General features: G+C 30.1%; 2 protein-coding genes across 3 annotated transcripts; both read right to left on the bottom strand.

Moving 5' to 3' along the window:
* Positions 1-332: 332 nt before the first annotated feature.
* LOC130820346 (PI-PLC X domain-containing protein At5g67130-like) lies at positions 333-14,324 on the bottom strand. Of its 2 annotated transcripts, XM_057685685.1 has the most exons (7): positions 13,927-14,324; positions 13,280-13,543; positions 5,157-5,255; positions 3,538-3,841; positions 2,090-2,313; positions 1,168-1,254; positions 337-896 (listed from the first exon to the last, which is right to left on the bottom strand). In XM_057685685.1, exons 1-7 carry the CDS (start codon positions 14,011-14,013, stop codon positions 711-713), a joined length of 1,251 nt encoding a protein of 416 aa, XP_057541668.1. In that variant the 5' UTR covers positions 14,014-14,324; the 3' UTR covers positions 337-710. The 2 variants fall into 2 exon arrangements, with proteins under 2 accessions (XP_057541669.1, XP_057541668.1); XM_057685686.1 differs by lacking the exon at positions 5,157-5,255 and having other exon boundaries at positions 333-896.
* A 2,153-nt stretch (positions 14,325-16,477) lies between these two features.
* On the bottom strand, positions 16,478-18,578 carry LOC130820347 (trans-resveratrol di-O-methyltransferase-like). The gene is made up of 2 exons (XM_057685687.1): positions 17,754-18,578; positions 16,478-17,009 (listed from the first exon to the last, which is right to left on the bottom strand). The coding sequence occupies exons 1-2, from the start codon at positions 18,555-18,557 to the stop codon at positions 16,686-16,688; spliced, it is 1,128 nt and encodes a 375-aa protein (XP_057541670.1). The 5' UTR covers positions 18,558-18,578; the 3' UTR covers positions 16,478-16,685.
* Between the last annotated feature and the right edge of the window lie 5,621 nt (positions 18,579-24,199).

Consider the following 24,199-nt stretch of genomic DNA (forward strand, 5'->3'; position numbering starts at 1 on the left):
TATCAAAGGAAATATTTAAATAATAGTTACTATATGTTATAAAGACAACAATATAGCAATAAAATATGGCGAAAAATATATAATTCGAATAATTTCTTGTTGAAAATATCTCTTCTCGGGAGATATTGAATAAAAAAAATTTGATTCTTTTTTGAGCATAAATCCGATAAAGAAATAACTATTCCTATTCAGTAATAAGCTGATTTTCATTTAGTTTTTTTTATTTTATTAAATAAGAGTATTTTTATTTTCTCTCTGTTCTGTTGTTCTTCATTATCTAGTTTTTGTGCAATTCATCTTCAGATCTAGTTGTAATATCCCAAATTTAGCTTGAAAAATGATTGATAGACTACTCATATCAACAAGATGCATCTTCTTTTTTAGGGAGCTCAATTGCTAAGAACTCCACAGTTAAGCATGCTTGGTGGGGAGCAATCTTAGGATGGGTGACCTCCAGGGAGGTGTTCCCGGATGCGCACGAGTGAGGCCAAAGTGCGCTGGAAAGACTTGTGTTGGTTTGTGGGGCTAGTCTACAGTCCCCATAAGTAGTCATCAGCGGTCCGAGGGGCCGGAGTGTTACACTAGTAATAAAATCTGATTAAGAATAGTTTTAAAACATATAAATACAATACATATTTTACACAAGTGATGAAATTTAGAACGAATAGACATCATTAGCGATACTAAGATGAAAAAGGATTACAAGACGACTAACAAATAAACAAGATTATCGACGCAAGAAATGAGGCATACAACCAATGATGCTGAGCCTTATGGTTATTTGTATGGGCGTGACTAGATTGAGTAGATGAACGCTCACTTTGTGATGATGGTAATGCGGCAGGTGGTGGAGGAGCGAGTTTCGGGATGTCGCATGAGCCAAAGGTTCCACTTTTCTGTATACAACAACCGTGTTCTTGAATTATAAAACGACTTTTTCTTAAATAACTATAAAATTACATTTGATATAGACGTTGTTATTCAAACTCTTTGTTATATCCCAAATACTTGTGTTAGATTTTCGACATTCTGACATTGATATGACGCTTTCGTCACTTTAATAAAAATAGTAAAATTTTCTTGCTAAATTACGTAGGGACTTTTATTGTGATCAGTTATTATTAGTTTTGAGACATGGAAAAGAATGGACTTGAGTAGATAGCACACCTTGCAATAGGCAATATTGTCACACCCACAAGTAAGATGACCATTGGCTTGATCAACTGCCTCAGAAGCTCCACCGCCGTCACTCCTCTACAAAAACAAACCCAAAGAAGGTTGATAAAATCTCAATTTACATAGCACTATAAAATTAGAGTATATAGAATTTAGCACTTTTACGGCCCGTTTGATAGGTGATATTAAGTAGTGATAATGGGAATGAAATCTTGTGTAATTTTGGTTAAAAAAGTCTTACTATCTTGATGGTCATACTTGACCAACTCCAATCATCTCATTTTTCTTCATATATTTCATTCTAATGCATTACCATTGGGAGAGGTAGTATTAGGTGGTAATGGAAATTTGTAAATAAATTTTTTTTTATGATTAAAGTTTCATTAACATGGGAGTGACATGGAAATTTTGATGAAAGTTTACACTATAAATCATTCTCATTACCATCATTTAATACCACTAACCAAACGAGCCGTTAGGGTTTGTTCGGCGCAACTCTGCAATATAGTTATGCGGGTAGCTGTTAGTGGTTAAAGTAGGTATAATTATGGGTAGTTATAGCTATACAATTGTAGCTGTTATATTTTTACTTGTCTAATAGCTGCGCAAATTAGTAATGCAATTAGTAAAAGAAACGGTTATGGTGGCCGTAGGAAAATGATTTGTTAGAGAAAAATACTGAGAAAAGCTTAAATTAGTACTGTTGATTTTGAAATGCTAAACGTCTAATGCTACTTAAACACTACATGCACTTTTAGTCATTACTTAAACCGCAAATTTATCAAATAATGAAATTTTTCGTAAATTAGTATTTTAGCTTCATTAAATCACTAACAACTACAACTAATTCAACTGCTACGCTCAAAACGCTATTAATAAAGGAGTAATATTGAAAGGATGCAGAGTTGATTACCTGGTAATAGTCAACAGCAATGAAGTTGGGCCATCTTTTTCCATCTTGTTCTAAGCAAGTATTAACCATGTTTATCAAGGGAGCTGAGTTCTGCATGCAAGCTCTTGATTTATTGGGATTAGTTGGGAAGTAATTCACTAGAATAAGAGGGATTGTATTGGTGTTCATTGCTGGTGATTCACCGCGGTTTGGGCATGAACCGGCTACCATACCTTCATCCCCATCTGCATTTTGTCAAAAAACGATGTTTAAGATCATAAACTAATAAGCACACGAACAGCCTCGTCTAACTCATAAACCTCGAATAGAAACTGTTGCGAAATTGGACTCATAAAGTATAGAAAAGATGGATCGGAGATCAGGAGACACCCAAACAATTAATGCAAGCAAGATACAAACAACTTGAGTGTTTTTATGGGTACCTTAGTTACACTCCCCCTAATCAAATGTTTGGTTGGATTCCAATGGATTTTTCTCGCAATACAACATTTAGAGCCTCAATCTTTTTTAAGCCCAAGAAGACCTATTTCATCGCGGTTCTGATAGAAGCTGCTCGCCAGAGTAAACCCCTCTGTGGCTCTGCCAGCTTCTGTCTGCCTATGTGCTCTCTCGGGCAATTGGCCCCTGCAGCCTTGACATGGTCTGGAACACGCTGCACGCCCTAAAAAGCTTTCACAACAGTACATTCTAGCTTCACTTTTATCTCCCAAACAAGCTCGTTTAACATCCCAATTTAATGCTTATCATCAAGGCTCAAGTGAGCCCTTGCTTGTTCATCCAAGCCCCCATCAATAAGCCCTTGGACTTGTGTGCTTGATTCCACAAGTAGATTCTTCCACCTTAAGTTTATCTGAACTTTTATGAACTTACTTAGTCCAACCCAGCAGTTTTAATTCTCCTAAAACCCATCTTTTTAAGGTGATCGAAAGAACAAAGCTAGATTATATATTGTACTTATTCTCGTTGGATTCACTAATCTCCTTGCAAATCGCGAACAAAAAAACGAAATATGGTCGATTTTGGCTTAGCGAATCGTGAATTCAAAAGCAAATTAAGTGGCAAATTATGCTACACTAGTAAAACAAGAATGCGTAAGAGCATAACTAAGAAGAATCCTAGTAGCCTTGCAAGCATTAACTAAAAAGCTTTCAAAGCTTCAAAACAACATAGACATAGCTTCTACAACTTGTGTTATGGACAATAGTTATGCTTCAGCATGCATCGACACAGAGGAGAATGTCAAGAAACCAACTCAACCAAAAGCTTAAACCAATGGCTGAAGCCCTAAGATATGTTATATACTCTAACACGCAATGCACACGAAAATCCTTTGGGCTAGAAGTGTGAATGCAGCACAGACCCTCCTAATACCTGACGCTAAATATTTCATTTTAAATGAAGGGCGATTGAGATCCGTAGTTTAATACATAGAAGGATAATTAACTTACATTGGTTTTCTACGACATACTTCCACTGATAGGCAATCCCTTCAGACGCTTCCTTAGATTTCATAGAAGTGAAGACCACCAATCGCTGGTTTTTCTGCACCATATCATCCACATTTGGCCAATCACTTCCATTTGTGGGCATCCGGGATAAAGGGAACATGAATTTTCCGAGCCCTGCTGCATTGAACACTTTGGTGAGGCCCTTTGGTGAGGTCACATAATCCTCAATGAAGATTGTAACGATTTCTGTCGGGTTTCTTTGCAGAAAATTCTCTATTTCTTTGAGAACGTTAATTGCTGGTTGCTGTTACATACAAGTTATATTAATCAGCAAATAGAACAATCTTGGAAGTTCGATTTGGTATACTGTTGGTTGCATTTGGATTACTAGGCCGTCTCACTCATTTTTAAGCCCCGACAGCGAAACATAAAATAGGTCCTAAAAATTAAAACATAATAAATAATATAATACTTTTTTCGTTTTGTATTGTTGATATTTTAACTATTTTATAAAAAACCTTAATAACTCATATTCCCTTTGTTCCTTAAAAAAGTTTCCATTTGCTGTTTTGTGTGTTCTATTTGTTGTTCCTATGAAAAATCATTCTATTTATATTATAAATTTTGGACAAAAATAGTTTTATTCATCTTCATTTTCGTATTTTTTTTATAATGTTTATTATCCTCACATATCTTCAACTAACTTAATTTAAACATTTTATATTTCTTATGGTCCCACATGTTTTCCCACTAACTTTATTTTTTTATTAGTTGTGGACCTCATATTTATTCCACTAATTTTCTTTAATAATTTTTAAATGTTTATGGTTCTCATTTTTCTTCCATCAAATTTATTATTCAATCAAATAATATATCCAATGTTTAAAGTATTCTATTTCTCTTGCTTCCCATGAACATTCCTTGTGTGAACTTTATTAGGGAACAAAGAGAGTATTAAATAGTAAAAAAATATAAATTATACCTAACTTTAATTCAACTTAATATCAATCTGTATATGAAAAAGTATTATTTGGACCCTAATAACTTGATGCTCTAGGTGATAGTCTCTTTCATCATCATCATACTTAGTGTATTCCGACCATAGTAAACTATGGTCAGGGTCTGGGGAAAGAAAGACGGCGGCAACTCATACCCATAAAGGAGAGCGCGGCTGAAGAGTCCCCCGACTCGAGAAAGAATAAGAGAGGTTTTTGCAATGTCTGGGGCCGAGTGAGGCTGAAAGTAACTCCGCATGCTTGCATCGTATCAAACGAGTAAAAATAACAGTAAAAGAAAACAACAATAATAATAATAATAGAACGAGTAAAAGCCATAGAACAAGAACGCCAACTAGTAAGTGAAAAGGAAATCAGCAGTCTAAAACATGGATAAAGCGCCTCCAACTACCACTATTCCTGGTCAGGTCCACAGAGAGGTGTAACTTATGAAAGTCAACTTTTATTTGCTCATCTCATGTTTTTCTAGATCTTCCTTAACTTCTCTTATCCTCTTCTATAAGGCTTTCTATCCTTCTTAGTGGGGTTGATAGTCTCTTTATCCTTGCTAATCTACGACCTTACTGATAATGTATGTAGGTTGATAGGCTTAGTTTTACTTACAAATGCTGTGAAATCGAAGCACTTGCCTCCAAATGAATGGCATAACCATATGTCATTCTGGAAGTCATACATGTCCAACATCAGCCCTCGAACACCATTCTACAAAAAAATGCAAAAATTTAGTCTTTACCCCCACTGAATTCTACAGCGTACCTAATATTTTAACTATGGGGTCCTAAAAATTAATGATAATAATTAAAAAAAAAAATAAATTTTATTTTCTTTATATGTCATTTTATATATTCTAAGGGGTGTCCTAATTGTCCCATTTGACTTTTCACACTTGTCGAGGCAACAATTTAACCCTTAATATCTCAAATTATTCTTAATTAAAAATTATAAAAAGTTGATATTAATAATCCTTGTATTGAGACGAATCAAACAAGATCCCACATGACTATGTTTTAACTTATAGATTAAGAGTAAAATACAAATTAAGAGTGATAAGTGAATAGTGTCAAAAAAATTGGGACAATTAGGCTGAATAGGAGGTAGTACTTCTATTTATATATTCAACATTTTTACTGTTAAAGCAAATGCCAATAATGTTAATGATTACGTTAACTTTAAACATATAATCGAACATGCTTTATCTTATATTTTGGAGAGGGTCGATAAAGATGTGTCGGATATGGGTGGATTAAGGTTTGGAACCGTTGATGAGAGTTGCTTGATCAAAGCAACAAGAAAAGAAGCAGACTGTGAGTGGCTCGACCAAGCGCTCGATAGACTAGAGCCTAGCTCAACCGGTCGAGCGGTGTTGGCTCGGTCGAGCTAAATGTCCAGAACAAGTCAGTAGTTTCACTGGAAGCTCGCTCGACTGAGCGAGGTAGTGGCTTGGTCGAGCAGTAGTCGAACAGACTACATTAGATCCTGTTTTTGGTCAGAATTTGTAGTGACTATGCAATAATGTGGTGCATTACTCTATTGTTTATTGTCATAGTTAATTAGGGTGTTAATTGTGATGTTACATGTGAATTTATGGTGATTTATGAGAGAATACTTAGAGTGATGAATACCTTGACTATAATTAGGATTCATCATTTACAGTAACATCTATTATTATTTGAAGGTGAAATTATATTTTATGAGTTTATTAAGTCATTATATAATTTATAGACTAAAATAACCAAATGCATATGCACATAATATGATGACATGATCAGATAAATAGAAATAAAACCGTTCATAAAGGCGATAACAATACTAAATTAGCCAAATTGTACAATATACCGTATTATTTATGTATACTTAAAAGAAATACGTAAAGTAAAAAGGTAAATAAAAAAATGTACATGGATATAAATGCAAATACTGCAAATAAAAAAAAATGCACATATAAATATACGAGATAAAAATAATACTAACCGTCCATTTAGGCGGTAAAAGAAAAACAATTAACCAGCCATATAGGCGGTTTAAATAATAACAAAAGAAATAAATAATACTAACCGTCCATTTAGGCGGTAAAAAAGAAAAAAGTTAACCAGCCATATAGGCGGTATAAAATAAAACAATAACAAAAGCAATAAAGTGTCCTTGTCATCCGTAAAAGTGATGTATTGTCCAATAAATTATTTTATGGGTCATTTAAATTTATCTTGCAACGTTTAGTACTTGTTTCTCTCTCATCATCTTTGGTTCTTTTATTACTTGGTGAGGGTTAATTTTCAGTTGTTGTTGTTGGAGCATTATTAGCTGGTTGCGTTGATGAATTATTTGTTGGTCGTACCGGTGGAATATTAGTCGGTGGAACTAGTGGATTATTAGTTGGTCGTACATGTGAATTACGAGTTGGTGGTACTGGTGGACCAATAGTATTATTGGGATTATTATGTCAGAGCTGATTTAAATCAGTCCTTGCTGGGTTTGTAGTGAAGGGTATGGAATTATGCTCAATTATAAAATATAAAAATGTGTCAGAAACACCTTGGATGATGATGTTGACACCATTTGATTGTTGGTCCATTTGTGGGTACCGATGAAGAAAAAAATGCTTAATTAGGTTTGTAAAATATTACTTTCTTGATTATTAAGGGTGGAGCTCGTGCTGAATGGGTCATCTTTTATATTTAGTGATCGTACCACCATTGGGGAACTTAGTGGATGAGCCATGTCCATGTAAAATCGTTTCAAAACTTTCTCAGTATAATTGCTCTGATGGACAAATATTCCACTTTTTAAATGTTCAATTTGTAGACCAAGACAGAATTTGTGGGTACAGAATTTATTTTTTTTCATAATCCTAAAACTGTCTCATTAAAAGTAATTTTGGTCCTTATAATTGGTGTATTAAAAGGTAGGGAGAATATAAGGAGAAAATGTAGTATATGAGATTGATACCTGCTTTGTATATCGATATCTATCTTGTATTTACAATACAGAAGCAATACTTTTATAGGCAAATTACACAACACTATTCAAGAGGATAGGGTTGAAGAACCCAATGCATTCATGAATTGTCTTTTCAAGTTATAACACTCCCCCTTGAATGCATTACATATATGTGGAAATTTTATTATAACATCCATAATCCTAAAACTGTCTCATTAAAAACCTTTATCAGGAAAAAACCCAGTGGGATAAAAAAAAACTGATCAAAGGAAAAAAGAGTACAGTGAGCATATTTCTCCCCCTGAAGTTAACATATATCTCGAAATCGGTACATCCCAAGCTTGCGTACCAAATACTCGAATTGCTTTGACGGGAGTGACTTTGTGAATAAATCAGCGGGGTTTTCACAAGATTGAATTTCTTGGACTTTCATCTTTTTATCTCTCTGTAGATCATGTGCGAAAAATAATTTTGGTGACAAGTGTTTTGTTCTGTCTCCTCTGATGTATCCTTCTCTAACTTGATTGATACATGCATCATTATCTTCATAAACTGTAGTTGGTGCCCTAGTTGTATCGTTTAAGCCACAATCCTTTTGGAGTTAGCCGATCATGGACCTCAACCATACACACTCTCGGATTTCGAGACATATGTTAACTTCAGGGGAGAAATATGCTCACTGTACTCTTTTTTCCTTTGATCAATTTTTTTTTATCTCACTGGATTTTTTTCCTGATAAAGGTTTTTAATGAGACAGTTTTAGAATTATGAATGTTATAATAAAATTTCCACATATATGTAATGCATTCAAGGGGGAGTGTTATAACTTGAAAAGACAATTCATGAATGTATTGGGTTCTTCAACCCTATCCTCATGAATAGTGTTGTGTAATTTGCCTATAAAAGCATTGCTTCTGTATTGTAAATACAAGATAGATATCGATATACAAAGCAGGTATCAATCTCATATACTACATTTTCTCCTTATATTCTCCCTACCTTTTAATACACCAATTATAAGGACCAAAATTACTTTTAATGAGACAGTTTTAGGATTATGAAAAAAAATAAATTCTGTACCCACAAATTCTGTCTTGGTCTACAAATTGAACATTTAAAAAGTGGAATATTTGTCCATCAGAGCAATTATACTGAGAAAGTTTTGAAACGATTTTACATGGACATGGCTCATCCACTAAGTTCCCCAATGGTGGTACGATCACTAAATATAAAAGATGACCCATTCAGCACGAGCTCCACCCTTAATAATCAAGAAGGTAATATTTTACAAACCTAATTAAGCATTTTTTTTTCTTCATCGGTACCCACAAATGGACCAACAATCAAATGGTGTCAACATCATCATCCAAGGTGTTTCTAACACATTTTTATATTTTATAATTGAGCATAATTCCATACCCTTCACTACAAACCAGCAAGGACTGATTTAAATCAGCTCCGACATAATAATCCCAATAATACTAATGGTCCACCAGTACCACCAACTCATAATTCACATGTACGACCAACTAATAATCCACTAGTTCCACCGACTAATATTCCACCGGTACGACCAACAAATAATTCATCAACGCAACCAGCTAATAATGCTCCAACAACAACAACTGAAAATTAACCCTCACAAAGTAATAAAAGAACCAAAGATGATGAGAGAGAAACAAGTACTAAACGTTGCAAGATAAATTTAAATGACCCATAAAATAATTTATTGGACAATACATCACTTTTACGGATGACAAGGACACTTTATTGCTTTTGTTATTGTTTTATTTTATACCGCCTATATGGCAGGTTAACTTTTTTCTTTTTTACCGCCTAAATGGACGGTTAGTATTATTTATTTCTTTTGTATTATTTAAACCGCCTATATGGCTGGTTAATTGTTTTTCTTTTACCGCCTAAATGGACGGTTAGTATTATATTTATCTCGTATATTTATATGTGCATTTTTTTTATTTGCAGTATTTGCATTTATATCCATGTACATTTTTTTATTTACCTTTTTACTTTACGTATTTCTTTTAAGTATACATAAATAATACGGTATATTGTACAATTTGGCTAATTTAGTATTGTTATCGCCTTTATGAACGGTTTTATTTCTATTTATCTGATCATGTCATCATATTATGTGCATATGCATTTGGTTATTTTAGTCTATAAATTATATAATGACTTAATAAACTCATAAAATATAATTTCACCTTCAAATAATAATAGATGTTACTGTAAATGATGAATCCTAATTATAGTCAAGGTATTCATCACTCTAAGTATTCTCTCATAAATCACCATAAATTCACATGTAACATCACAATTAACACCCTAATTAACTATGACAATAAACAATAGAGTAATGCACCACATTATTGCATAGTCACTACAAATTCTGACCAAAAACAGGATCTAATGTAGTCTGTTCGACTACTGCTCGACCAAGCCACTACCTCGCTCAGTCGAGCGAGCTTCCAGTGAAACTACTGACTTGTTCTGGACATTTAGCTCGACCGAGCCAACACCGCTCGACCGGTTGAGCTAGGCTCTAGTCTATCGAGCGCTTTGTCGAGCCACTCACAGTCTGCTTCTTTTCTTGTTGCTTTGATCAAGCAACTCTCATCAACGGTTCCAAACCTTAATCCACCCATATCAGACACATCTTTATCAACCCTCTCCAAAGTATAAGATAAAGCATATTCAATTATTGACACGACACCACCATAATATAACACTACTTGACACCACACAATTTGTCATGGGGTACGATTATACAACATATGAGCAGCTTAATACCATACAATTTTCATAGTTAGACTAACTTTTTTTTAGTGGCCAAGTACGGCATGACCAGGATGTGACTTGACACAAAGTTAAGTTCAAGGATTAAAAAGCAAATAAATGCTGAAATTAATATTTGAGAAAGTGCCAAATTTATTGGGATTTCACTACAACCTATCATATTTCTAATGGGATATATTTATTGAGGTTTTAATTTAAATATCACTACTTTAAATTTCTAATTGTATATATAGTAGATTTAAAGACATTTATATGACCCTTTAGCAGCATAATAAAAAAAAACATATTAAAGTCGCGACATAGTATCTAGTGGTATTTTTCATAAATGTCATTATAGACTACAATAACAATTACAAATGTCACTAAAGGCCAAATAAAGTATCACTAAATCACTTTATAGTGGAACTTAAAATAAAAATCAAGAATTACAACACAAAAAATATAAATTAGCGACCTTGTTTTTAGAAAAATTCTACATGGTAGCATCAAACTTTCATGAGACACGATTGTTAGCAATTTTGTAAGAATTTTCACATGGATGAGATTAAAAAATTATAATAGGTTATTGTCTAAAAATAGAAATAATGCAAAATATATGATATAGATCAAAATAACAATTAATGTAAAATAAGCCGGACATAAAAAGTATATATCATTATGAATTGGGATAATTTTTAAATTCAAAAAACAATAATACGTTAAAATTGGAAATAAATTGAGGACATATGATCATACATAGAGAGAGTATTCAGTGTAATTGTGGTGTTTAAAAACAAGATAAATTTGTGTTTGAGTCGAATTATTATTTATTATGTATATTGGCATTCATCGATACTGCTTAACAAATTAAAAAGAGTCGTTGTCAATGTTAATAGTCGGTAAGGAGTAGGGACGACCTTGTTTTACAATTGATTCCTTTGCGTTAAAATGAGAATTTTTCCTTTCATTAAATATTATTTTTTATTTTCAATTGTGTTTTTTTATATTTTTTTTATTTTCGAATAATATTTTATTTTTTTTCTTTTAGTCTCATTCATATATTAAATTTCTTATAATTTCATCTACGCTATTTATATTCTCTTTTTATTTATTACCAAAAATCTAATTTTTTAAATAACAATTCAATTTCTCTTTACTACTATTCTGGACAAAGAAGGATTGAAAGTCTTGAAACCATAAATCTAAAAGGCTAAAGGCAATAAAAAAAAGTGTCTAGTTTACGATATGTTTTATTTCTAATAATATATAAAGTTGTAAAAAGTGTGAAGATGTGTCAATTATATTCTTTTGTTAGAGTACTTATATTTATCAAATGTCTTATTAAGATTGTTATATTTGATCTTAAAAACTCTCACATTAATACATGCGAAGCTTGTGTATAATTAAGTTAATAATTAATCATCATCAATAGATTAAAACATGTCAGATAAAAACTAAATTTAAATTTCATTTTAATGAACAAAATACTTAAAAATGAAATTAATAAATTATTTTAAATCAAAATTCGATCTTTTATACATAAATACATAATTTTTCCTCAATCAAACGACCCAAACGACTATAACCTTTATTGGACCTAAGCAGGTCCAGACGCATGAGGTATGTTAGAAAAAGGTCGTAAAGCACCAACACAATAGTTCTTGGCTTGTCGATGGAGAAAGGATATCATTTCACATACCATTCTTTTTGTGTCAACTATATATTTGAATCAAAAAATAAAATCCTAATTTTATTTCTTTCTCCCATTTAATTTGTAACACTTAATAAAAATGTACACATTAATTATATTTGGTGAATAAAATAATAAAATAAAGCTCGTTAAAAAAATGGATAAATGAGGTTAAAAAAATAAATAAATGAGATAAAAAAAATTAAATTGTAGATAGGTTTAAAGAGAATTACAAAAACCATTATTACAAGAAAAAAAAAGGCAAAGAAAATGAGACAACGCTAAATAAAATTTTTATGTAAATTAAATGGGATTGATTGAGTATCACTTACATCATATAATCCACATTTACATTATCGCCATATAATTAAAAATTATGTATACTGAATTATGTATAATTAAAAATTATAAAAAATATTAAGATCATAAAATTGTCATTTAAAACGGTCTCATCGTGAACCACTATTAGATTGGGCAAAATAGTCGAACTAAATTTAACATGTTATTTTAAACGTTAAAATTGACACCTTAAATATTAAAGTACTCACTTTTTAAATATTTAATTGTATTATGAATTAGTTCACCATAAATATTCTAATATAAAGATAACTATGTAGTAAGTTCAAAATTTTAAATTTTGTCAAATCCATACAACTACAATATTTCATTACATTAATATCATTAAATGATAAAAAAAAATCATTTCTAATTAATCATTAAAAGTAAACATTATCTAAAACTTCTCATATTAATTGTGAATAACTTTTCACGAAGGACTAAAAGTGTGCAAAATGACTTCAATTTGACTTTGAAAACCCAAGTTAAAACTTGATCTTCTAAGTAAGAATTTTAAAAATGTTATGTACTATTTATTTCCTCAGTTTCTTAGAGTATTGCTATATTTCTATTTTTCTTTTATCATCATAGGCTTATTATTTTAATTTTCATTCCCATATTACAATTATTTTGTCATCTTATTTATAAATTTTCCATTTTATAACAAATTATTTTTTTTGCCGGTTTCTTCAGAAATCATCTCACATACCAATCTATTAAAGTTTAATTTCTACTCTTATTCTACATATTCTTTATTGGTCAATCTAATTAGAAATATCTTTTCTCCTCTCATAAGAATTTGTGTTCTTTTACCTATTTTTATCCCTTTTCTTAGTCTGCTCAAATTATATCCTTGCAAAAATGCCACCAGATAGAGGGACTAATACTTTAATTACCCAACCAAACATTTTTTCAGGCGGGTCTAAAACTAGATCCGATTGCAGATAAAAGCAAGAAAAAGGCATACCCGAAGCTGGGATGTAATGGAATCTTCTTGATTGGAAGGAGCTAAAAGGATAGTACCAGTAGCAGAAATTGAATTTTCTGTCATTGCAAATGCATTATGAGCCGTTAACCATGAGTATTTGTTGAACGCCAATCCTTTTACCTTTAAAGTTGGATTAACGGGTTGAAACCGTGAACATCTGGGTCTAGTATTTCCATTTGCACCACAAGTTTCACACCGCAGACCCGCATCACAATCATTATCATTCCTACATGTTTCTCCAATCTGATTTCAGGATTTGAAACAGAGTAAAGTAAAATTAGCATTTAGACTTGAAGAACAATAAAGAGGTACCGTAACCGAACCCGATTTAACCCGATTTTAAAACAAATTTAAAATTAGGGGAAGTTCTGAGCATGTTATATCGCATGGGGCCTCAATATTAAATTATGTAATATATATTTAGTGTCTAAAGATACAAAAGTTGTTAGAAAAATATCATAATTTTCGGAATTTTCAAAAAAGTATTTAACTTTTGCTCGGCCCCTATTTAAAATTTATATAATAATCGGTGTGGACACAAAATTCGATTATAAAACGTCTTGAAATTGACCCGATAACCAGAATGAACAACACTAAACAAGTGAAAATTATTTATTAATATAGACCTTTAGACTTGAGGAAGATTGGATGAGCAAGAGAAGAATGTGGAGGAAGAACACATAATGATGATAATTGGGACTCCACGATTTCATTTTGGGTTAAATGGATCGAATGTGAGAGAGAATTAGACAATGGTTATTGTCGGGTTTTAGGGATTACTTCACGGGGGAAATTTTGAATTAGAAGGTGTATCATACAAATTTGAGAATTGCCACATGACCCATCTATCACTATCACTATCACTCCCACTCCCACTCCCAGAGTGAAACAACAAATTTAAATTGGGAGAGCCAAATAGTTTACGCATTATTAATTAAATTATACTCCAATAATAAATGCACTTGCGAAAATTATACGTTTGATTCTTATAATCTACGAGTTAAAACGTTTCATTTGATTTTTGGATACTATTTATTATTTATTTTAATTTTGTATTTTATTTTTTATCTATAAGTTAAAATCTAGTTAAATGAGATATTGTTTGATTCGTCTTAATATAAGATTTATTTATATCTAGTTTTTATATTTTTAATTACGCACAATTAGAAATATTAAGAGTTATATTTGTGCGTTGGAAAACGTGCCCAAGCTAAATGGAACATTTGAAAAGAAATGAAGGAAGTAGTTAATAAATGTTATATTAAGAGTTATTTAAAATAGACTCGATGTTTATTCTACTTTGTAACTAAATTCAACTTGACTCGACTTTAAAATAAATTTTAAATTATATAAAAATCAATGTGAGTACACAACCTGAATTAAACTGACACAAAACATATAATCTAAAGTTAATCTGATATTCCAAACAAACACCTTTTAAGCAAAGCTTTTTTGTCCAATGACCGGCCTAGGCACTAGCTAAAAGTTACTCTCAAATGACTTCAATCATATGCATCTAGGTACAAAAATAACAAGCTTTTTGGGACATTTTCTGACTAACTTGATAGTTGAATTTTTCGACTAACCAAGGATAGTCGAAAATTCTGACTATTTTCCTACTAAAATGAAATTCCGACCACTTTATACCAACTACCCAAAACAGTTGGAAATCAGTTGGTATAGAGCAATACCGACTTATTTTCGACTGTTTTGAATAGTCAAAATTTAAGCTTTTTTTATAGTGACATTGGCCATAAAAAGTTGGTATATGTTTATCATTCTGACATTGAAGATATTTCGAATTGGAAATGGAGGGAATGAAAATAGTGAAAGCATTTATCTCATTTAGAATTGGAAGGAAGAACTCCTATATAATATTAACAAAATAACTCATTCTCACATTGAAGATAATATTTGGAATGAAAATAGACAATTTTTCCTTTCACTTTTCTTTTCTCCCATTTCTTTCCCCAACAACTATTTGGAATTGATGTTTAGTCTTGTTAAGTTTTAATATATTAAAGTTGATATTTTAGCATATTGATGTTGATATTTCAATCCGTTTAAGTTGGTGTTTTATGCTATTTAAGTTGGTTTTTTAATTTATATAAGTTATTATTTTAACATATTAAGATTATAATCTAACCTATTGAAGCCTATTGAAGTTGATATTTTGACATATTTAAATTGGTGATTTAACTTATTAAAGTTGATATTTTACCTATTTATAGAGGTGCTTTAACCTTTTAAGTTGTTAACATATTGAAGTTAATATTTTAACCTATTTAAGTGTTATTTTAACTTGTTTAAGTTGGTATTTTATACTGCTTAAGTTGTTATTTTGACTTAAATAAGTCAGTGTTTTAACGTATTGAATTTGGTATTTTGAACTTATTGAAGTTGCATTGATGTTTTATTCTATTGAAGTTGTTATTTTAATCATCCTCCTATTATTTATTTTTAAATAAACCTATATACTAGAATAATCCTATCTTTTCATAATTTTCCTATAATAATCTTCAACTATTGATCAACCATGAATAATTTCAACTTTAGGGAATATTTATTTGAAGTAAACTTGGGTAATCTAATAACCAGTTATAGTAGATAATTCATCAAAAAAGTAAATTTAAAATTAATGTGAAATTAGTGAAAATATTTAAAAATTTACATAATAAATTCTAAATAATAAAAAAAATCAAAAACTCTTTTAAACATTTTTTTTACGTTATTTCAATATTTTATTTTTCTTTATCTTTTTTTTAAAAAATAGAACTTGCTATAGCAAGTCATACGGTTATTAGATATACTCTAGAAAAATAACCCCAAAGTTGAGATTTTTTATGGTTTAATCAATTGGTGCGATTATTGTAGGAAAATCATGAAAAAATTGAATTATTTTAGATAATTTTTCCTACATTAAATATACTTGCTAAAACTAAATTCACCAATTATTTAAAACCATAGCTTCTTTGTGATCAAACAATATAAATAATATTTGCTTTTATTTTCAACAGTTATATCCAATAGGGGGGTTAATTTCAAGACAAACAATTATAAACTTATTTTCAGCAGACCAAACAAAGATTGATTTATTTTTGTGAATTTATCCATTATTAGTTGTACACGAATTATGTTTTTAATAAATGTTCATGATAGGGAATTTGAGATATATTATTGAAGCTAATATTTCTTTTATTATTTTAATAATAAGCAAAGTAACAAAACAACAGCTTTATTATAAGCAAGTGTATAATAACATTTGCAATAATAATTAAGCTTATGCATTAAATCATATTGATAAGCTTCGAAAAGCCCACAATTAATCCAAACGGAAGGAAAAACACAAATTAACACAAATCAAATTATCATACATATGAAAACTTTAAATTATTTGTGAAGGATAAACCTCAATGATTGATCTTAAACCCAAAATTGGAATAATCTTATAATCACTAAAACCAGCTTGTTGAAAAAGATTCTTGAATTGTTGTTCAGTTCTTTCCTTTCCATCTCCAAAGAGAGACATCATCAGCATATCAAATAAATACTTCGTATTAGACTCCTTTGATATGATATGATCATTTTCAGAATCCACCACAATATCTATGATTATTAATTTCCCTCCTTTGTTTTTGTTAGAGATCGCTTCTTTGCACAGTTTTAGAATCTTTATGCAATCTTTATCACTCCAATCATGCAGTATCCACTGCAACATAACACAATTCTGTTTGTTAGGGGAATCTCTTCAACTTGTATAATATATACCACCATGCAAACATTCTTTCTAGATTCAGCCAAATTAAACTAATTCTTACGTCTAAAGACAACTCTTGGGCTACAAATTAATATTAAAGGCTGTTCTTGGGCTACAGATATATTTGCTGCCTAATTTGTAACATTAGGCTATCAAATTAATATTTGTTCCCCATTACATGTCATTTGGGCTACAAGTTTATTTCTATTCCCATACATGACATTTGGGCTACAAGTCAAGTTTTGTTGCCCAATACATAACATTTAGGCTACAAAGTAATTTTGTTGTCCATAACTAGACATTTGAGCTACAAAGTAGTTTTTGTTATACTAAACAAGTTTACAGAATAAATTGTTATTTATTGATTAAAACTAATTCTAACTGATTTTTGCTGATTGATAATGATTTTGGTTATAATTGATTTTTGGATATATATATATATATATATATATATATATATATATATATATATATATATATATATATATATATATATATATATATATATATATATATATATATATATATATATATATATATATATATATATATATATGAGAAATAATTCAAACTAAAGGTGAAAATATTTACGGCGGATGAGTGAAAGATTAGATTACTAATATCAGTTTTTTCTTATTATTATTACTATTTTTTACTCAAAAAAAATAACAAAACAACCAATAAAAATAGTCTGACCTTAAGTAAGACAGCATCAGCATGAGGAACAGCTTCAAACATATCACCTGCTACAAACTTAACATTACTTGAAGCTTTCTCCTGTAATCCTTGGACAACATGTGGTAAGTCAAGAACACTGCACTTCAGCCATGGATAAGCTTCAGTAATGGCCTTAACAGTAGTCCCATTACCACCCCCTACATCCACCAACGTTTCAACACCCTCAAATATGCCCTTAAAACTTTTGTTATTCACCAACAAGCTTGTTACGAATCTCGAATCACATTCCATGGCTTCATTAAAACACTGATTAAACTTAGAATCATGGCTCATATGCTCCCAGAAACTCATTCCATTTAAAACATGGAAGGAGGATTCTGCATCATTTTGGAACCAGCTTGTAAGATGATGAGATGGATCAGTTACCATTTGCTCAAGCAGTGTAAGAGAAAATTGTGCTTGAGTATGTGGGTGGTTTTTCAGCAGGAGTTGGGAGCTCAATGTAAGATCAAACCCATATCCTCCATCTTCTAGAAGTTTCTTGGAGAAGAAGTTAGAAGATTCTAAAATGCGCATTAGACGATTAAGGGAAGGAATGTTATTGGGGTGAATTGGAAGAGAAGTGGCTAGTTCATTTAAAGACATGGGTTTGCCATGTTTATGAATGGTATCTGGAATGCCAAGTTGAAGGACACACTTTAAGGCCATGGATTTGAGGTAGTAAAAAGTATGTATCCATATGTTACGTTGTGCTTCTAACAGCTCTTTTGCATTATCTTCATTAATTGTAAAGGTAGGTAAATCCATTTGTTTGTATTTCATGAATTTGTGTTGCCATTCATCTATTATGAGCTATATATTTATAGAGGAAAACTACACAACTTTGGAGACCATCAAGGGGTAATATTAAGCTTCCAAAGTAAATAAATAAAATAAATTCACTTAAACGCATGTTTTTAAAAAACTTTAATATATTAAAATTTAAAATTATATATGATTACGGTTAGTACTTAGAACTAATTCTTAATCAATGTCCAAATATTCGAGGTCATTTGATACCGAATATTTATTTACAATATAAAATTTTTTTAATTAATAAAAAAAATAGACGACTCAAATTTCACAATAACATAAATAATCACCATTTTATAATACTCCCTCCGAAACAATTTAGTTGTCCCATTTTCTTATTTGGCAAAGTCTTTTTAGTTGTCCCATTTTTTTTACCTAAATATCCTTAGTTCACACAAGTAATTACGAATATACCCCCATATACCTTACTTATCCAACTACCCTTCACTACTTACCTTTTTTAATGGATCCCACACCATTCTTAATAACCGTGCCTAAGCAAATGAGAGTATTAGCTCAAGCGATTGGATTTGAAGCCAACCACTCACACTAACAGTTATTTAATTACTAATTGAAATCATCTGGTTGTTTATTTTAAGTAATAGCTTTATTCTTTTGCAAATCAATCATTCAACTACTCTACATATTTTATTAAATATAATTCAGAATTAGAAAATCATACGTCACCCCTTATGCTAATTATAGTACACCACTTTATTTGTTGTGTAATATCTCATCAAATCAAAGCAAATTACTATTAATTAAAGTTAAAGTGTTTGAAGAAATAAATGCTTTCCCCTTAAACATCTTCAGTTTTAATCTCTTCGTATCGTTCAAAAATCATCAAATTTGAAATATACTCTAAAAATTAATTTGTTTTTTAGATAATAAGATAAAATATAAGTGAATACAAGGTTGAAATGAGTTTAATTAGGATCAAAATTGAAATACATTTGTTAATAAAATTAAAAAGAAATCAAGAAAATCATTGCCAAACAAAATAGTGTTAATTAGATGAGACAAATCAATATAAAAACGAAGCATTTAATATATACATATATATATATATATATATATATATATATATATATATATATATATATATATATATATATATATAAATATATATATATATATATATATATGTATATATATATATATATATATACATATATATATATATATACATATATATATATATATATATATATATATATATATATATATATATATATATATATATATATATATATATATACATATATATATATATATACATATATATATACATATATACATATATATATATATATATATATACACACACACACACACACACACACACACACACACACACACACATATATATATATATATATATATATATATATATATATATATATATATATATATATATATATATATATATATATATATATATATATATATATAATCATACAAAAAATTCGTGCATTGCACGAGTTTTTATATTAGTTTTATATTTAAGTGAATGAAAAAGTGATGTACTAGATAAATAATTTAAAAAAATAAGTATTTAGTTTTTACTTAAAAGAAATCATGTATTCGATAAATTTAATCATACATACTAATAAAAATAATATAAAATGTTGAAAATGACAAATGTCATTCTTAGTGAGTCTTGACAAATAAAATAATATTAGTGGGTGATAGTTATTACTTGACAATATTTAGCTAATTTAAAACCTGATTTTTTAAAATATCGGAGCTAACTTAGGTAAATTACTTATTACTTGACAATATAGCATACATATTATTTATAAGTTTTCCATATAATATTAATAGAATTTTATAGTCCGTCATTGCAATCTTTTTTTTAAGCATGCTTTGGGATTACACCCATAAATCAAGTAATTATAAGAGATCAATTTTTGTAAAATGACCCTCATAAATGTATATACGTGCAAATGAAAAAACTTTGTATATCCGGTTGGTAGACTATCCAGGTGACATGGTGTTGATGTGAAAGGATACTTATAATATATCATAATGATGTGAAATATGTATCGGAAAGTAGCATATTATTTATTTATGGTAATTAATTGGGTTAAATTGAAAGGACTAATAATTTAAACCCGATCCTTAAATTTCGCCACCCTTTTCATTTTATCGCCACCCCCCTCCAAATGAAATTACGAATTTGCCTCTGATTTTTAAAAATTACAATTTTGCCACTCATTTCAAATTTCTTATTTATAATAATAATAATAATAATAATAATAATAATAATAATAATTAACTTTTTATATTCTTAAAAAAAATATAAATAAAATTAATAATAATAACAGTAATAATAATAATAATAATAATAATAATAATAATAATAACAATAATAAAATTAAAATTAATAATTAAAAAAAAAAAATTGAGTCGCTCAGAATTGGGCGCCTGAACCATGGTTCAACCGCCCAGAACCGGGCGACTGGAGCCCGGTTCAGACGCCCAATTTTGGGCGACTCAGTTTTTTTTTTTTTTTTTTTTTTTTGCTTTTTGGAAAATAATAATAATAATACTAATACTAATAATAATAACTAATAGATTAATGTGGCCTATTAGCTCAGTTGGTTAGAGTGTTGTACTAATAACATAAAGGTCACAGGTTCGAGACCTGTACAAGTCATTATTTTATAAAATTAATAATTATTAAATAATGACTTTTACAAGTCTCGAACATGTGACCTTTATATTATTAGTACAATGCTTTAACCAACTTAGCTAATAGGCCACATTAATCTATAAGTTATTATTATTAGTATTAGTATTATTATTATTATTTTCCAAAAAGCAAAAAAAAAAAAAAAATTGAGTCGCCCAAAATTGGGCGCCTGAACCGGGGTCCAGTCGCCCGATTCTGGGCGGCTGAACCATGGTTCAGGCGCCCAATTCTGGGCGACTCAATTTTTTTTTTTTTTTAATTTTAAATTTTAATTTTATTATTGTTATTATTATTATTATTATTATTATTATTATTATTATTATTATTATTATTATTATTATTATTACTGCTGTTATTATTATTAATTTTATTTATATTTTTTTTAAGTATATAAAAAGTTAATTATTATTATTATTATTATTATTATTATTATTATTATTATTATTATTATTATAAATAAGAAATTTATAAGGAGTGGCAATTTTGTAATTTTTTAAACTTCAGGGGCAAATACGTAATTTCGTGGGATGGGGGGTGGCGATAAAATGAAAAGGGTGGCGAAATTTAGTAACTCCCTAATTTAAATTCTTAAAGACACATTATTATTTTGTTACTATTCCTTTGTTTTTATTTTATAATGAAAAAGAGCTGAAGTTTTTTTTTTCAAAATGAAAGTGTTGAGCTTTTTAAATTTTTAATAAACCCACATTCTCACCAGTAGGGATGGCAACGAGTCAGATGTGATCGGGTCTAGTTAGACCCGAATCCAAATCCGTTTTCATGATCAAGACCAGAATTTGGACCCGGATCTGCGGGTCTAAGTTTTCAGGACCCATATTCGGATTCGTGGATACTACGGATCACGTATCGTATTCGGGTCCAAAACGGGTCTAGCTAATTTTTGGCATTTTAGGTAATTTTGGATCATATTCACACTCGATGAAGTTATAATTTCACAATCAATTATCCAAAATAATATTATATAACTTAAAATTATCCTGAAAATACCCAACTAACAAATTAAAGTTATTTCTTAAATTACCATTTGTGAAAAATAAATGTGCAGATGAATGATAGTGGCGTGGGTTAATCTTCACACAAATATTTCAAAAAAAATTGTTATCATCAATCTAGTTATTGCCTAATGGGAAACATTCTAAACTGAAACATACCCACCCAGCTTTTCCCTTTGCTTGTCTTCTTTTCTCTTGTGAATTGTTCTCAAACAAACAAAAATGGCTACTGTCAATCTGTCATAATTCCAGAACTTGTTCCTTTCTCATGAGCAAGATTCAGAGACACTCAAGAACACATTCAAAGGTCCCATCTTTTACTTTCTACCTTGATGATTTTCTCAAACTTTGATTTTCCTGAATTTGTATGTTGAAATGGGTTTGGTTATACGTTCAATTGTAGTAATATTTAGGGTTCAAAAACAGAAAACGGGTCCTCCGGATCCACAGGTTCGAGTCCAGGTATTTTTTGAGATCCAGATCCGTGAAATAAAACGAATCCAGTCGGATTCGAAGGGTCCATTTTTTGGACCCCAAACTCGCAAAAACGGATACGCATTCGAGCCGAGTCCAATATCTCCCTACTCGCTAGTCACCAGTCATCACCATCTTCACTATGACTTTCCCCTTTAACAATCACTTAAAAAGCAGAGTCAATAAAACAATAATGAAAAATATACAGTTGAAAAAATCCCTCAAAATTCTCCATCATCTGGAAACCGCGTCCCCTTCCCCCAAACATCACCACCATCTTCACCTTCACCATCACCATCTTAGTCTGTTTCCCATCCATAAATCAAATCGAATATTGTCAAATCAATAAAATTAAGGTTTACTCACAATAAAATTAAGGTTTACTCACAATACTAGCCTTCAATTGCACACAAGAACAAGTTTCCATGATATCCAAGATAAGAAGCAAAAATTAATTAGGAACTTGTTGAGGATAATAGACAAGGGGACACACATCAAGTAGGATGAGAAGCATGAAGGCATGAAGTCCAAGCATACAGATTGCAAGCCAGCAGAGCAGAATGCAAGTCAACAGTTTGCAAGATCATGATGCCCAGAAGATATGCTGTGTAGTTGTCTCATGAGTAGGATGAGTCCTTATCATTTAGGCCCTCTGTCTTTGTTTTACACACGTGTATTAAGTTTGTTATAACTCTAGTTATGTTGTATAGTTAGCTGTAACTGAAATTAGTTATAACTAACTCTCTCAGGCTTAGCTATATATATGCATTCTCTTGTATAATGTTGAATACAAATTCACATTCAATAAAATTCCTTTCTTTCATTCTCTCTTCTGTGCAATTGCTTAAAACTTTAACAAAACTCATTGAAAATCAAGCTCTCAAACAGTCAAAAATTGCGGATAAAATCGTCGGCCAAACTAATCAAATATCGCCGCTGCCACCACGACCAACCACCATCTCTTTGGGTTCGGTGGTACTTTTACTTATATTAATGGTGGCGAAAGTGAATATTAATTTTTTACAGGGAAGGGAAGGGGAAGGGGAAGGGGAAGGGGAAGGGGTCTATTGGATGGATGTACGGGTTTTTAGTTTTTAGTTTTTAATTTTAATTTTTTTATTTTAAAATTTTTAATTTAAATAGAAATACAACTCCAATGACATTTTGTTAAAGAAACTTATACTAATATAGAAACTCTTGTCATGCACGAAGTTATTAATATAAAAGTATTTAGAAATATAAATTTTAAATTGAGATGTAATTACATACTATCAGTATAAAATGATAATATTTCTTATAAAATAGATATAAAATATTAGAATATATAACGCTTTTAATAAAAAAAAAAGTTGTTAATAATAATCAATTAAAATTCTCATACTTTTTAAGACAAATATGAGAAATCTTCTAATGTTATCTTAATGATTATT

Source organism: Amaranthus tricolor, chromosome 8 (assembly GCF_026212465.1).
Source record: "Amaranthus tricolor cultivar Red isolate AtriRed21 chromosome 8, ASM2621246v1, whole genome shotgun sequence".
NCBI lineage: Eukaryota > Viridiplantae > Streptophyta > Magnoliopsida > Caryophyllales > Amaranthaceae > Amaranthus > Amaranthus tricolor.

Excerpts from the sequence above, each read along its gene's own strand:
- LOC130820346 (XM_057685685.1), bottom strand. The coding sequence starts at position 14,013 with ATGAAATCGTGGAGTCCCAATTATCATCATTATGTGTTCTTCCTCCAC. Across the intron at positions 3,842-5,156 it reads GCTTCGATTTCACAGCATTT|CAACCAGCAATTAACGTTCT; the intron begins GTAAGTAAAACT and ends TGTATGTAACAG. Across the intron at positions 1,255-2,089 it reads TTGCTGTTGACTATTACCAG|AGGAGTGACGGCGGTGGAGC; the intron begins GTAATCAACTCT and ends TTGTTTTTGTAG.
- LOC130820347 (XM_057685687.1), bottom strand. The coding sequence starts at position 18,557 with ATGAAATACAAACAAATGGATTTACCTACCTTTACAATTAATGAAGAT. Across the intron at positions 17,010-17,753 it reads CTGATGCTGTCTTACTTAAG|TGGATACTGCATGATTGGAG; the intron begins GTCAGACTATTT and ends GTTATGTTGCAG.